This window comes from Mobula hypostoma, chromosome 3, assembly GCF_963921235.1.
Source record: "Mobula hypostoma chromosome 3, sMobHyp1.1, whole genome shotgun sequence".
NCBI classification, from domain to species: Eukaryota; Metazoa; Chordata; class Chondrichthyes; order Myliobatiformes; family Myliobatidae; genus Mobula; species Mobula hypostoma.
Genome location: NC_086099.1, coordinates 117,816,883 through 117,833,643, shown reverse-complemented (window position 1 = coordinate 117,833,643; position 16,761 = coordinate 117,816,883). Strand labels below are relative to the sequence as shown.

At 41.0% G+C, this 16,761-nt stretch overlaps 1 protein-coding gene across 1 annotated transcript in view; it reads left to right on the top strand.

The window, feature by feature from the left end:
• Positions 1-777: 777 nt before the first annotated feature.
• The window catches only part of sycp1 (synaptonemal complex protein 1), a 230,083-nt gene continuing 214,099 nt past the window's right edge, over positions 778-16,761 (top strand). The window contains exon 1 of the mRNA XM_063042478.1: positions 778-846. Coding sequence (XP_062898548.1) covers positions 807-846 — 40 coding nt within the window. The 5' untranslated portion in view covers positions 778-806. The remainder of the gene's footprint in view (positions 847-16,761) is intronic.

Below are 16,761 nucleotides of genomic sequence, written 5' to 3'. Positions count from 1 at the left end.
TGCAGATCCATGGTCTCGCAAGACTAACGGATGCCTTTACTTTACACTTACTATAATTCACAGTGGTTTTTCTCTATTATCATGTATTGCATTGTACTGCTGCCACAAAGTTAATATATTTCACCACATAAGCCATTGTCATTAATCCTGATTCTGATTCTGCATACTTTTCCTGTGCTCAGGGAAAACAGTCCCAATCTATTCAGTCTCGAAACCTTAAATCATCCAGTCCTGGCAACATTTTCATGAATCTTTCCTGCTTAATGACATCCTTCCTATAGCTAAGCAACCAGAACTGCATGCACACTCCAAGTGCAATCTCACCAACATCTTGCACAGCATACTGCACCAATGCATGTTAAAAGGTAAGTAGAATACTGCAGTCACACTGCTTGTTTCACCTGTTATAAGAAGTACATGAACAATATAAATGACATTGCTCCAGTACATTTGCTCTTTGCCTGTTTTCTGCGTTGTACTTCAGAAATAGATGCATTTGGAGTAGAAAATTAAGATCTGTTTAATTCTTGAATAAAGTTTATACAACCTTATATGATAAATGGGGAGATTTATCAAAGTCTGAATAAGTCCACCTGATTTTCAGTGGTTTGGTCACTCTTCATTATTGGCCAGGATTTGAAATTGTAGCAAATATTGCTTTGAGTTTGACTGAGCATATTTTGGAATAGCTTTTGAGTTAGTTCAATGTTAGAATAAATTTTTATTAAAATAATAATAGTGAAAACATTTTACTACTTTAGAATTCTAATGGTTGCCATGAAGATGAAATTGATGTTAACTTCTTAATGGCGAGTGCACCTAAGATATCTAAGACTGGAAACCAAGGTAAAATTATTAGTAGCAACAACATTTTACATTGGAGTACTTTGTTGTCTTTGACTTTAACGGCGTTCTCCTTCTTAGGTTTGCATTATAACAAATGAAAGCTTTTCTTTTGCATATGTGATAGAAGCAGTCAATTTTAGAATTCCACTATTAGCTTCTAATTGTGTTTCATATTTATGTGGATATGAATATGTCTAGGAGCGAATTAGAAGGGATACCAGAAAAACTATTCATGTTAATCCTGTACATAGAATATATTACAAATTCACTTTCTCTGTATTTATTCAAGTTCTTAACTTTAACAATGTCCACAATTTGACCCTTCATGTAATTCCTTTCTCATTTATTCTGTTGAATTTCATGGACGGAAATAAAGTAATCATTAGAATTTGTATGATGAATGAACATGTATTACAAGGACTGATAAGCAGAGCCTGTAGTTTATCCTATATGTCACAATTCACTTATCTTGCAGCTAGGTTATATTGCAGTAGTTTTGAGCAATATTCTTTGAAGTTGAATGTTCTGAATCTCAGTTATATTGTGCAAATGTCTGATACAATGCAGAACTTTGTCATTGAACTCCAGGATAGTTTCAAGATAATTTGTAGCATGATAATGTTTCAGCTGGAATGCATGCCTTCTCAGCAGTAAAAGTTATGGAGTTATGGAATAGATTAGTTAGCAATATTTGATAACATTAATATTTGATCCACCTATTAGTCTTCAGGATCTTTCTCTATCATCTCCTTTCAAACGCACCTTAATTCTGTTCTTGTATACCAAATAGTGCAACTATTACATGCTACTGCTGTACTATGTCTGCTTTGCTAGATATCAAGACTTGAGGACTACACTGCATATTGATGACCATCTTTCCATCTCATCATGTATTTTGGCTGCCTTTGGTTTTTACCAGCAACCTTTTGATTTTGTGTACAGATTTCCCCCGCCATCCGAAGGTAGAGCATTCCTATGAAACGGTTCATTAAGCCGGAATGTCGTAAAGCGAAGAAGCAATAACCATTAATTTATACGGGAAAAATTTGTGAGCATTTGCAGACCCAAAAAATAACCTCCCAAATCATGTCAAATAATACATAAAACCTAAAATAACAGTAACATATAGTAAAAGCAGGAATGATATGATAAATACACAGCCTATATAAAGTAGAAATACTTTTCCACAATCATTGCCTGAACTGTCCTCCATGGGGAAAATCTCACGCAAGCACTCTCGCAGAAACATGGCGCAAGCGCTCTCGGCAGAAATGCTCTCTCCAGTAACCTTTAAGCTATGAAGCTGCTAAATCATACCAAATAACGCATAAATATACACAGCCTATATAAAGTAGAAATAATGTATGTACATTGTAGTGCCATTTACCAGAATTGGGAAGACAGCGCCGAGCACACTGATGATGGTGTGTTAGGCTGAGTCGTTGGAGGTTGGGGTGGTGCAGTGGTCTCCAACCTCCGGGCCACTGACCGATATCGATCCGCGAAGAATGCAGCAGTAGCCGGGACGCACCCAGCACATCTTTTAAAAAAAAAAGCCGAAATAAACAAGCTGATTAATTAGGTGCCGCCTGGCACGTAAATGTCGGCCCAGATCAGGGGCGACGCAATCAGCAATAGCCTCTGATCTGGGCCGACATTTACGTGCCAGGGGGCACCTAATTAATTAGCTTGTTTATTTCGGCTTTTTTCTTCAAGATGTGCTGGGTATGTCGGGGCTACCGCTGCATTCTCCGCAGCAATGTATCGGTCCGCAGTCCGGAGGTTGGGGTGGTGGGACACTGGGGTGTCATCTCATCGTTGACTGTTTCCATCAGGGCAGGCAGGTCATCTCCTTCATGTTCAGTTCCTGGACGACTTCACTTTTGGTCCGTTCGCTATTGCATTCGGTTTCGATTGTTATCCTTTCCTCTTCTAATTGCATCAGCTCTTCATCTATCAGTTCTTGGTCATGGGCTGCCAAAATCTCTTCAACATCATCTTCGTTAACTTCCACAAGCCGAACTCACTTTGTCCTTTGTTCACCACGATTGAAACGCTTAATTATGTCTAGTTTTACGCTAAGTGTAACACCCTTATGAGCTCTTTTAGGCTTTTCTGATACCTTAGAACTCATCTTGCTAACGGCTGCTCACAGGCACGTGTTTAAGCAATGCCGGCTAGAATGCAGTTCCGGGGGAGGAGCTTGGCTGCTCGGGGTGTGTGCTGCATTTTATCGTGCGCTGCTTTTTTCACACGCTGCCTTTTTTTGTAACAGTGAAAACATCTTCTGTTAGCGAAAACAGGTAACTAATGTAGGTCTTTCGTAACAGCGAGGTTTCGCAAAGCGAACATTGGAAAAGCGGGGGACGCCTGTATATTATAATGGCTCAAAAGTGAATTCAGTCAGACATAGAATTTAAATTGATTAAACCTTAAAAGTAAACATAGTGGTTGCAGTTTGCAATTAACCTGTACCTGTTCATTGTGTTGTAAAATAATGACATTGTGCTGACTGCTTTATTTACATAATTGCTGTATGCAGCTTTTGCTCCCCACATAGTGCCCTGGTGCACTTTTGGTGGAAGTAGATTGGGAGCAAAGCAACATGGGATAAATGGGAGGTGTTTACCAGTTTAGATTGGGAGCAAAGCAACATCGGATAAATGGGAGGTGTTTACGAGTTTAGAGTCAACATGCCCAAATAGAGTAAGAAGGAAATTTTATATAGTTTGAGAAACTTGGTTAACAAAGGTATGTTGAAGGCTTGATCGGAAAAAGAAGGAAGCATATGTCAGATATGGGGAAATGATACTCAATGAGTTATTTAAGGTGTATAAGGGATGTAGAAGAGAACTTAAGAAATTAGGAGGGTAAAGGGAGACAACGAATTGTCTTGGGCAAGTAGGATTACAGAGAGCGATAAAACCTTTTATAGTATTATTAGAGTAGCCAAGGAAGGAAAAGGTGCCCTCAAGAGAACCAAAACTGTAATCTATGGCTGAACCCAGGGATATGAGCAGGATCCAAAATAAATACTTCTTATCAGTATTCACCAGGTAGAGGTATGAGGCTGGAGAGGTTAAGGTAGCGGTCGCCAACCCGTCGATCTTTGAGACTTTCCCAGTAGATCCCGAAAAAAATAAAAAATAAATACACAAATACTGTTGTAATGTGAGCATTATAAAAATAAGTAATACTAATTAGGATAATAGTAATACAGCAATACTTTCGCTACTGAAAGCTGTTTGTAAAGAGAGATTGTTTCCGGGTTGCGGGGTTTTAGTTCCGTTCTTTCTGCCCAGTGCACGTGTGTAGCTCCCCCGCCATGCACCGCATTTTCAGCGTAGCTTGTGCTGCATCAAAGTGACTAATTAGATTAGATAAGTGTACAGACTGTCGCAAACATCAATATATAGCACTCGCTCGTGATATCCTGATAGCATGGCAGAGGCTCTACGAAAGAAGGCGAAAACGTACAAATTCCATCCAGAATGGGAAGAGGAATTTCTATTCATCTTGGTGAAAGACAAGTGTGTATGTATGTTGTGCCACCAAACACAAGCACTGACTAAAAGAGGGAATCTGGAGCGGCACCACAACACCAACCACCAGAAATTTAAAGACACCTACCCCCCAAAGAGTGCAATTTGTGCCAGGAAAGTTGAGGAGCTGAAATCAGGGTTGAAGGCCCAGCAATCATTTTTCACAAAACATGCTGCTCAAAATAAGGCTGCAATTGAAGCATCATTTTGTGTAATACACCTTTTGGCTAAACACAAGAAGCCTTTTACAGATGGCGATTTATTCAAGGAGGCAATGGCCATTTCCGCACAGACTGTTTTTAATGACTTGAAAAAACAAAAACGGCATCACAACCGCAATACGTAATATACTGCTTGGCCCTGCAACAGTGACAAGGAGGGCAGAGTCACTGTCAGAGTTTGTGGATCGACTTGTCACTCTGTGAATATTTTTCACTACAATTCGATGAATCCCTGGATGTAATGCAAACAGCTCAGCTTGTTGTGTTTGTCAGAATGGCTTTCCAGGATTTTACAACAAAGGAGGACTTCCTCACTCTTTTGCAATTAAAGGAGAGAACGAGAGGTGAGGATATTTACAATGAGTTTAAAAAAATACGTCTGTGAAAATGACATCCTCATTCATAAACTGGTGGCAATTACAACTGATGGGGCCCCAGCAATGTGCGGTGTGCGTGTTCGTTTTATAGCACTAAAAGTCAGTGCCTACTTCGGGTCAACTTATCTATGTGAAATTGCATTTTCACAGATGAAAATTATTAAATCTAAGTACAAGAGCTGTCTTACTGACAGACACCACACAGACTGTCTCAGATTAGCTGTCTGTAGTTATGAGCCAAATTTCAGGGAACTAGCAGAAAGTATTCAGCCCCAGCCATCACACTGACTGCAACAGTCAATTTTTATTCATTTATTTTTCATGTTGAAATAAAATTAAATAATGAAACTTAGAATTAAAGGTGTGAAGTATTGTAATATTCTTAAAGAAAGACAGCTATGGCCTCTTTGATATGCTAGTTACAGTGTTTTCTTGTTTGAATTAATTTGAAAGTTTGACAAACATATTTTGTGTAATTTAAATACAATTAGCCCAACTTAAAGGCCTCAAATTGAAAGTATAATCTGAGCTGTTTTTTGTCTTAAACAATTTAACAACTTAAAAGTTTTATTCAGTTGCAAAATAACCCCTTTTTTTAATACTTGATGCCTGATTGATGATGATCACCTTTACCATACTATCCACCTTCAGGGAGCTATGGATTTGTGCCTCGGTGCTCTCCAGGACCCTGCCATATACAGTAATATATCTTATATTTGACCTCCCAAAGTGCAATGTCTCACACTTTTCTGGATATAAACATAAGAAATAGGAGCAGGAGTAGGCCATCTGGCCTGTCAAGCCTGCTCCGCCATTCAATAAAATCATGGCTGATCTGGCCATGGACTCATCTCTACCTACCTGCCTTTTGTCCATAACTCTTAATTCCACTATTATTCAAAAATCTATCCAATCTTGTCTTAAATATATTTACTGAGGTAGCCTCCACTGCTTCGTTGGGCAGAGAATTCCGCAAATTCACCACTGTCTGGGAAAAGCAGTTCCTCCTCATCTCTGTCCTAAATCTACTCCCTTGAATCTTGAGGCTATGTTCCCTAGTTCTAGTTTCACCTATCAGTGGAAACAACTTTCCTGCCTTTATCTTATCTATCCCTTTCATAATTTTTTATGTTTCTATAAGATCTCTCATTCTTCTGAATAAAAATCATCTATCATTTCTCTACTTATAATTTCCCATTGTTCCATATTCTGCTGTATCAACAATGCAAATTCAATGTTTAAAGTAAATTCATTATCAAATTACATATATGTCATCATATACAACACTGAGATTAATTTTCTTGTGGGCGTTCACAGTAAATACAAGAAACACAATAGAATCTATGAAATTCCACCCCCAACAAGACAGACAAACAATCAGTGTGCAAAAGGCAGCAGACTGCAAATACAAAAAGAAAAAAAATCTTACAAGTTATATTACAACTGATCCATTATTACAGATAGGGCCATCCATAATAACCATACGGATATAATATAAAGGATAAACAACCAAGAACAACTTAATAGATATAGCCATTCCAAACACACATAACATACAGTGATCAATAAGTAAAAAACACTAGAAATATGCTGAGTTAAAAAAGGAAATGGAAATACTCTTGAACATGAACAGGGTATATATTGTCCCAATAACAATATCTACAACGGGTATCATCCCAAAGTCGCTACACAATAGCATTAAAAATAGGTCTACACAGAAATATTGATGTAAATCTACAGAAATCTACAATGCTAAAATCCCAAAACCCAGCGCATACAATATCTTCAAATACACCAAAAACATAACAACTATCCCAATTGGTTGGTAACATATTCTTATCATACTCTAACCCAAAACAAGCTGCTAGCACAAGAACTTTCTCAGCGTTTAATATAACAAAGAAGCATTCCCAAGTATAACATAACAAAGAAGCTGTTTTAATTAGCCTACGCAGTGAAATAAAAGATGAAACCCCCTTACATGTAAATTGCCACAAATTGCAGATTGTAGGAACAACATCTATTCTACTTGGGTAGTTTAAAATCTGAAGGTACGAATATTCACCAACAGAATCAACAAACTCATTCGTAAGGCCAGTGATGTGGTGGGGATGGAACTGGTCTCTGACAGTGGTGTCTGAAAAGAGAATGCTGTCCAAGTTGCATGCCATCTTGGACAGTGTCTCCCATCCACTACATAATGTACTGGTTGGGCACAGGAGTACTTTCAGCCAGAGACTCATTCCACCGAGATGCAACACAGAGCGTCATAGGAAGCCATTCCTGCCTGTGGCCATCAAACTTTACATCTCCTCCCTTGGAGGATCAGACACTCTGAGCCAATAGGCTGGTCCTGGACTTATTTCCTGGCATAATTTACATATTACTATTTAATTATTTATGGTTTTATTACTATTTAATTATTTATGGTGCAACTGTAACGAAAACCAATTTCCCCCGGGATCAATAAAGTATGACTATGACTATTGACATATGCATTTTCAGGTAACCCTCAGCACTAACACTCTCCTATATACACTTATCTCTTCACCTAGTTTTCATCTTTTTTTCATCCTTCCCATCCCCTACTCCACCTGATTCCATTTGTCCATCATTCCCTCTCACTGGTTTTACCTGCTACCTACAGTATTAGCCTCTGTCCTAACCACCCCCTGCACCCCCCCCAAACTAACTCCATCTACCAATATCCCCTCCCAATTTTCATCCTGTGTCTATCCCATCCCCCACACTTTCACTTTCTTATTCTCTCGGTTCTATTGCAGGGTCGACTTGGAATATTGAACTACGCCTTTTGGTTCCATAAGTGCTGCTTGTCCGCTGAGCTCTTACAGCATTTTGTTTTCGTTTCAGATTTCAGATTCCAGATTCCAGCATCTGTTATCTTTTTTGTCCTCTGACTTGAAACTCCTGTCTTCTCTTGGCACAACCACTTTCAGATTCACCTCTCTGGCCCTTTGGCAGTGCTTCACCAGGCACCCCAAATTGCCACAGCTTAGACCAGAATGGAGTGGTATAAAATTGTCCTGTATATTGAGGCATGCTCTCTGAGGACCTTTATTTCAGACTGAAGCTCTCAACTGAAGACTACTTGTGCAGCAGTCATTGGAAAAGTACTTTGTTGGAGAGCCGTGAAATTGGGCATTAAAAGGATACACAAAGATCAGTGGTTTATTTGTGTAAGCATTGTGATTAAATATCTACATTTCCATTGAATTATGTTCAGATGAATTGTCTCAACATGAAATATCTCACCTTCCATTGATGTGCTTGACTTGCTGAATTCCTCCAGCATTTTATGTGTGCCTCAAGATTTCCAGCAACTGCAGAACCTCATGTGTTTCTGTTCACTTCAGTAATTTTTACTTTGTGTACTCGAAAAGAGTATGATCAAATAGAAAAAAATATAGAAACATAGCAAATATGAGCAATCTGGGTTATTTGCTGCTTCAGACCTGCTCCACCATTCAGAACAAACATGGCTAATTGGCTCAATACCATCTTCCCTCTCTCTTCCCATTTTCTTTGATGCGATTTGTGTTTAGAAATTTACATCTCCTGAAAAATATTCAGTGACATAGCCTTCTCAGCCCTCTGTGGCGATGAATTCCATCATTTCATCATCCTTTAAGTGAAGGAATTTATTGTATTTTCAGTTCTGAATCTCTTGCTTTTAATTTATTCTTAAAACCTCTCTCAACCAGGGAAAACATCCTTTCTATATCCAACTCATTTAGGCTTGTGAGAATTTTGTAAGTTTCAATTTGATCCTCTAATTCTACGACGTACTAAATATATATCTAGCTGACTTAATCTCTCCATAAATGGTAGATCTCCACCATGGGAAACAGTCATGTGAACTTTTGCTGTATTGTCTCTTTATCCTTCCTTTAATTAGGAGAACAAAACTGCACACAATACTCCAAGTATAGTCTCATGAAGGGCCCTGTATAATGTAATGAGAAATCATTGTTCCTTTACTCAAAAACTTACGGTGAAGCTAAGCTGCTTGCTTGCTGTGCCTACATGCTTGCTCTTGGTGACTGGTATTCTTTTATATATCAAATGCATCCAATCTATTAATTGATGTACCACCTTTCTGTTTATGTCCTGATTTTTTTTTAGATTCAAAAAACTTTATTGTCATTCTAACCGTACATCAGCTCTGCAGGGCAGAATGAGACAGCGTTTCCCAGGAGCAGTGCAATCATAACATAACAAACGCAACACTAAATAATAAACACAACACTAAATAGTAAACATAACAATAAATAGTAAAACACAACAGCCACATGTCAGTTAAAATCAAGTTATAAGTGTCCAAAGCAGAGTCAGGTAGAGCAACTATTTAGCAGTCTGACTGCCTGTGGGAGGAAGCTGTTTAGTAGCCTTGTGGCTTTAATTTTGATGCCCCTGTAACGTTTGCCTGATGGCAGAAGAACAAACAGTTCATGGAGAGGGTGTGAGGGGTCCTTAATGATGTACCGTGTCTTCTGGAGGTATCGACTCTGAAAGAGGTCTTGGACAGAAGGTAAGGAGACCCCAATAACCTTCTCTGCTCCCCTAACCACCCTCTCCAAGGCTTTTTTGTGGACAGCACTGCAGCTGGAGTACCAGGTTGTGATACAAAAGGTCAGCACACTCTCAACCACGCCTCTGTAGAATGTAGTTAAGATGTTAGTGGGTAGTGATGCTTGTTTAAGCTTCCTCAGGAAGTGCAATCTCTGCTGGGCCCATTTCCAATCCCAGTGGTGTTCCTGGACCAGGTGAGATTGTCCGAAATCTGCACCCCAAGGAACTTGATGTTTTCCACTCTCTCCACTGTGCAGCCGCTGATGCTGAGGGGTGTGTGCTCAGGCTGAGACCATCTGAAATCGACGATCATCTCCTTGGTTTTGGTGACATTAAGCATCAAGTTGTTATCACTGCACCAGCTCTCCGGGTGTTTGACCTCCTCCCTGTACATTGTTTCATCATTTTTGCTGATGAGCCCCACCACTGTGGTATCATCAGCAAATTTAATGATCAGGTTCTCTTTGAATCTGGCTGCACAGTCATGTGTAAACAGCAATGGGCTAGGCACACAGCCTTGTGGGGATCCAGTGCTCAGTGTGATGGAGTCAGAGATGTTCCTGCCAACACGGACTGACTGTGGTCTCTCTGTCAAGAAATCCAGAATTCAGCAACACATGGCAGTGTTAAAGCCAAGCAGCGACAGTTTCTCCGCTAATCTCTGCGGGATGATGGTATTGAACGCTGAACTGAAATCAATGTACAGGATTTTGGCATAAGTGTCTTTGTTGTCCAAGTGAGAGAGAACTGTGTGCAGTGTGGTGGATATTGCGTCCTCCATAGAGTGATTTGGACGATAAGCAAACTGTAGAGGATCCAACGATGGGGGGAGGCTGGCTGTGATATGAGACTTGACAAGCCGTTCAAAACATTTCATCACTCTGGGGGTCAGGGCAACGGAACGGTAATCATTCAGACAGGGTACAACTGATTTCTTTGCTACAGGGATGATTGTGGAGGTTTTGAAGCATCTGGGGACAATGGCTTGACTAAGGGAGATGTTGAAAATGTCTGTCAGGACATCTGCTAATACATCAGCACATTCCTTGAGCACACGTCCAGGGATGTTGTCGGAACCACCCGCTTTTCGTGGGTTGACCCTGGCAAGGGTCCTCCGTGTTTGCTGTGGATCTGTGATTGGAGCCGGCTGGTCTGATGGTAAAAAGGGACTGGCTCTACCCCTTGCTGTAGTGTTTGATGCTTCGAAGCGTGCAAAGAAATTGTTAAGCCTGTCTGGAAGAGAGGCGTCACTGTCATCAGTTTTCTGCCTGATCTTGTAGTCTGTCAGAGCTTTAATTCCCTGCCACATCCATCTGGTGTCACCTGTGTCACAGAAGTGTCTATTATTTTGCCCGCGTAGGCCCTTTTCGCTTTCCTGATCCCTAGTGAAAGCGTAGACCTGGCTGAGCGAAGTGCACTCCTGTCCCCCAATCTGTAGGCTGTGTCACGGGCCTTCAGTAGTGAATGCACCTCTGTTGTCATCCATGGCTTTTTATAACCATGTGTGGTGAAGGTTTTCATCACAGTGACATCCTCTGTGCATTTGGTTATGTAGCTGATTACTGCCTCTGCATACTCCTCAATGTCTGTATGGTCATTATAGGAGGCTGCTGTTTTGAATATGTCCCAGTCTGTGTGCAAAAAAGCAGTTTTGTTGTGCTAAGGCTGCTGCTTTTGGCCAGACCCTTATTTTCTCTGCTTTCACACGTTTAAGCAGACCCTTATTTCTCTTTTCTCTGCTTTCACACGTTTATATGCTGGTGTTAGCATGACAGATATGTGGTCAGAGTGGCCAAGATGAGGGCGGGGGGCTGCTTTGTATGCCTGTGGTGTGTTGGTATAAACCAAGTCCAGTGTGTTGTCTCCTCTGGCCTTGAAATCCACATATTGCAGGAATTTGGGGAACACAGTCTTTAAGCTGGTGTGGTAAAGTCCCCAGCAATCACCACAAAGCTATCAGGATGTGTAGTCAGTAGCTCACTGATGGCTTCATGTAGGCTTCCCAGTGCTTCGTTAGCATTGGCACTGGGAGCTACGTAAACAGCTGCCACAAGCATGTTGGTGAATTCCCTCGGCAGACAGAACGGCCGGCATTTCACAATGAGAAATACAGCCAGCGGTGAGCAGTGTTTAGCAGCTACTGTAGCGTTCACACACCAGTCTTTGTTTATATAAATACACAGACCTCCTCCTCGGCTCTTACCGGAGCTAGCTGCCTCTCTGTCCGCGCGAAACAATGTCATTCCCTCTAGCTGTATCGTTGCGTCCGGTATGTTGTCATAGAGCCAGGATTCCATTAAGACATACACACAGCAGTCTTTAAATTCCTTGCGTGTTTCTCTATCCAAATTACACAGCTTCTGCCATATATTTTTATTCAGTACGTTACTCTACATTCAAAATCTGCAAAGTAAATGTCCTCTACCAGTCTGGTCCCTCTACACACCCCCGACAAATAGTAAATATCCGTAAATGAGAACTGTGGAAGCATTTGACCAATTTCCACATATGAGCCACATCTCAGTATAGGTAGATATTGATGTTAAAATTCATCAGCTTCAGTGCACCTGCTGATGAAAGTATAGGAAGATCAGGATATAAGCCTGGCAGTAAAGCCTTTGAAGAATGGGAATGGTGAAAGAGAGGAAGGGGGGAGCAGATTAATGCATTCGAGAAATTGATGTTCATACCATCAGGTTGAAGGCTACCCAGACGAAATATAAGATGTTGTTCCTCCAATCTGAGTGTGGCCTCATCGTGGCAGTAGAGGGGACCATGGATTCACATGTTGGAAAGAGAATGGGAAGTAGAATTGAAATGAATGGTCATCAGGAAATCCTACTTTTTGTGGTGAATGGAGCAAAGATACTCGACGAAGTGGTCTCCAAATCCACATCGAGTTTCACCAATATGCAGGAGGCCACACCTGGCCTGCTGAGTTCATCCAGCATTTTGTGTGTGTTGTTTTGGATTTCCAGCATCTGCAGATTTTCTTATGGCCATTTCGTTCGGTTGTATACATGCGCAATCACACAACAATAAACTTGAACTTGAACAAATCAACCCTTGAATCCCAATATATAAGATTTGTCTGAGCTTGTTCCAATATATCATAGTGACAACAACCAAGGAATTCTTTGGCAGGTGAAAGGTTTCTAATAGGCATAGCAAAGAACACAAAGTATTGTTTTGGTTATGGTTCTGTCTCTTCAATTTTAGTTGATTCAAGTGCTAATTATCATCCTGTATACATCACCGCAAGTGTGGGTACAGGGCAAGCCTAGGGACAGCAGCAGTTCGAAGGGCTTGGACAGAGGATAAAGCGGGTGCAGGGGGAACTTGATCAGTACTTTGGGGAGTGGTGGCTTATGATGTAAGGAAGGATCATAGAGATTGAGACCTGCTGGAGATTAAGATATCTGATGGTTGATAGGTAATATCGGTTCCTGAACCTGGTGGTGTGAGTCCTGAGGCTCCTGTACCACCTTCCTAATGACAACAACGAGAAGAGAGCATGTCCAGGTGGTGATGAGTCAGCATATGGAGAGAGATTGAAAATCTAACTGTGTGGTTCCTTAGAAACAACCTGTCACTCAATGTCAGCAAGAGCAAGAAGCTTGTTATTAACTTCTGGAGTAGGAAACCAGAGGTCAATGAGCCAGTCTGCATTGAAAGATCAGAGTTGGAGAGGTCAGCAATTTTAAATTATGAAGAAAGCACGGCAGCGCTATAACTTCCTTAGGAGCTTGCTTAAATTTGGCATGACATCTAAAACTTTAAACTTTTATAGATGTGGAGTGGAGAGTATATTGACTGACTACATCACAGCCTGGTAATGAAACATCAGTGTCCTTGAATTGAAAATCCTACAAAAAGTAGTGGATACAGGTCAGTCCATCATGGGTAAAGCCCTTCCCACCACATCTACATGAAGCATTGTCACAGGAAAGCAGCATCCATCATCAGGGATATACTCTCACCACCCAGGATATACTCTCTTCTCGCTGCTGTCATCAGGAAGAAGGTAGTAGAGCCTCAGAATAGGCCTTAGTATAATATGATTAGGGTGAGTAAGCTGGCTTTGTGAGGGGCAGGCCATGGCTAGAAAGCATGATTAAATTCTTTGAGAAAGTAACAAAACAAATTGATGAAGGTAGGGCAGTGGATGTGGTGTATGTGGATTTTAGTAAGGCATTCAGCATGGTTCCCTGTGGTAGGCTGATCCATGAAGTCAGGAAACTTGGCTGTATGGGCTCAGAATTGGCTTGAGAGTAGTAGTAGATAGAGCATATACTGACTGGAGATCCATAACTAGTGGTGTTCCAGAGTGAGCTGGTCTGGAAGTCCTGCTCTTTATGATTTTTATAAATAACTTGGAAGAAGAGGTAGAAGGACAGGTTAGTAAGTCTGAGATGACACAAAAGTTGTGGATAGTTTAGAAGTTTGACATGGGTTACAACGGGACATTGATAGGATACTGAGCTGTGCTGTGAAATGACAGATGGAGCTCAATCTAAGACAGAGGTAGGAGCAGAATTAGGCCATTCAGCCCATTGAGTCTGCTCTGCCTCTCCATTATGGCTGATTTATTTTTCCTTTCAACTCCATTCTCCAGCTTTCTCCCTTTAAGCTTTGATGCTCTTACTAATCAATAAACTGTCAAGCTCCACTTTAAATATACCCAATGATTTGGCTTCCACAGCTGTCTGTGGCAATGGATTCCACAGATTCACTACTTCTGGAGAAAGAAATTCCTCCTCATCTCTATTCTAACGGGATGTCCTTGTATTCTGAGGCTGTGCCCTCTGGTCCTAGAGTCCTCTACTCTAGGAAACATCCTACTTTCGCTCTATCTAGGCCCTTCAATATTCAATAGGTTTCATCGAGATCCTCCCTTATTCTTCTAAACTCTCGTGAGTACAGGCTCAGAGCCATCAAACAATCTTCATATATTCTTTATATATAACTCTTTCATTCCCAGAATAATTCTGGGAAATTCCTCTGGACTCTCTCCAAAGCCAGCACATAAACTTTGGAAGGTTAAACTTGAAGACAGGCAAGGTAATGGCAGGATTCTTTGCAGTCTGGAGAGAACACGGGGTCTTTGGGGTCCTCATTTGTAGATCCCTCAAAGTTACCATGCAAGTTGATAGGGTGGTTAAGAAGATATGTGGTGTGTTGGGCTTCATTAGTCAGAGGATTGAGTTCAGCAGCCATGAGGTAATGTTTATTTATTGATTGATTTACTGACATACAGCGCAGAATAGGCCCTTTCATCCCTTCTAGCTGCACTGCCCAGCAACTTTAGTCTAATCACAGGACAATTTACAATGAACAATTAACCTACCAACCGGTATGTCTTTGAAATGTGCGAGGAAACCAGAGAACCAGAGGAAACCCATACAGTCACAGGGAGAACGTAAAAACTCCTTACAGGCAGCGGAGAGCATTGAACCCGGGTCACTGGTACTGTAAAGTTTTGCACTAACCATTGCACTACCATGCTGCCCCTGCAGCCCTATAAAACTCTGGTTGTACCACACTTGGAGTATTGTTCAGTTCTGCTTGCCTTGTTATGTGGAAACTTTTGAGGGGGTGAAGAGGAGATTTACCAAGATGGAAGAGATCATGTCTTATGAAGAAAGGTTGAGTGAACTAGGGCTTTTCTGCTTGGAGTGGAGGAGGATTAGAGATAACTTGATAGATGTGTATAAGATACAAGGCCTAGATAAAGTGGACAACCAGTGCCTTTTTCCTGGGGTGGTAATGGCTAATACCAAAGGGTATAATTTTAAGGTGTTTGGAGGAAAGTATCATGGGGGATGTCAGATGTAGGTTTTTTACACACTGAATGGTAAGTACATGGAATGCACTACCGGGGTGATGCTAGAAGCACATATATTAGGGACATTTAAGAGACTCTTAGATGTGCACATGGGTAATAGAAAAATGGAAGGCTGCTATATGTGGGATGGAAGGCTTAGGTTAATCTTGGAGTAGCTTAAAAGGTTGGCACAGCATCATGGCCTGCACTTTGTTGTATTGTTTTATGTTCTGTGTACCCTACTCCTATAATTCCTGAAGGAAGTCCTATGCTTAACAAAACCTTTTTCTCCTTGTATGTCAATCTTGCTATCCCAGGAATCAGTAGTAACCTTTGTTGCGCTCCCCTAAGGCAAATCGTTGAGTAAGGAGTCTAAAACTGCACAAAAGTCTCCTTATGAGGTCTTGGCAAGGCCCTATTCAGCTGCAGCAAGGCATGCTTGATTCGGGAATCATGTTATCTTAAAATGAAGGCCAACATACTATTTGCTTTCCCAAATGTTTGCACCACTTGAATATTTGCCTTCAAAGACGCTTGAGTTTCTTATACATCTCACTTTCTGCAATTATCACCATTCAGCTAATAATATTCCTTTTAGTTTATAGAATTGTGGTGAATCATATTTATCAATAATATACTTGCTAATCCTTTACTGTACCTCCTTACCAAACTTGTTTAACTCACATTTGGCCCTTAGAGCTGGCACTTCATCCCAAGTTTGGAAATATTGCATTTAACGTTTTTCTCAAAATTATTGTGGATAGCTGGTTTGGGAAGAATTCGTGAATATAAAAGTGTACAATGGATTACCATTGACAGAAAACTGAACTGGTCTAGCCATATAAACACCATGGCTACCAGAGCAGGTCAAAGGCTAGGAATCCTGCACTGTGTAACTCACCCCTAAAGCCTGTCCACCATCTGCAAGGCTGAGATCAGGTGTGTAATGGAATATTCACCACTCACCTGGATGAGTGCAGCTCCATCAACCCTCAAGAAGCTTGACACATTCAGTACAAGGCAGCCCACTTGATTGGTACCCCTTCCACAAGCATTCAATCCCTCCATCATTGATGAACAGTTGCAGCAGGGTGTATTATCTACAAGATGCACCGCAACAGCACACCAAGGTTCCTAAGGCAGCACCTTCCAGACCCATGACCACTACCATCTAGAAGGATGAGAACAGCAGATACCTGGGAACACCACCACTTGGAAATCCCTCTCCAAGTCATTCACCATCCTGACTTGGAAACATATCGCCATTCCTTCATTGTCGCTGGGTCAAAATCATGGAATTCCCTCCCTAACAGAACTGTGGGTATACCTATACCTTGGGGACTGCAGCAGTTCAAGGAAAA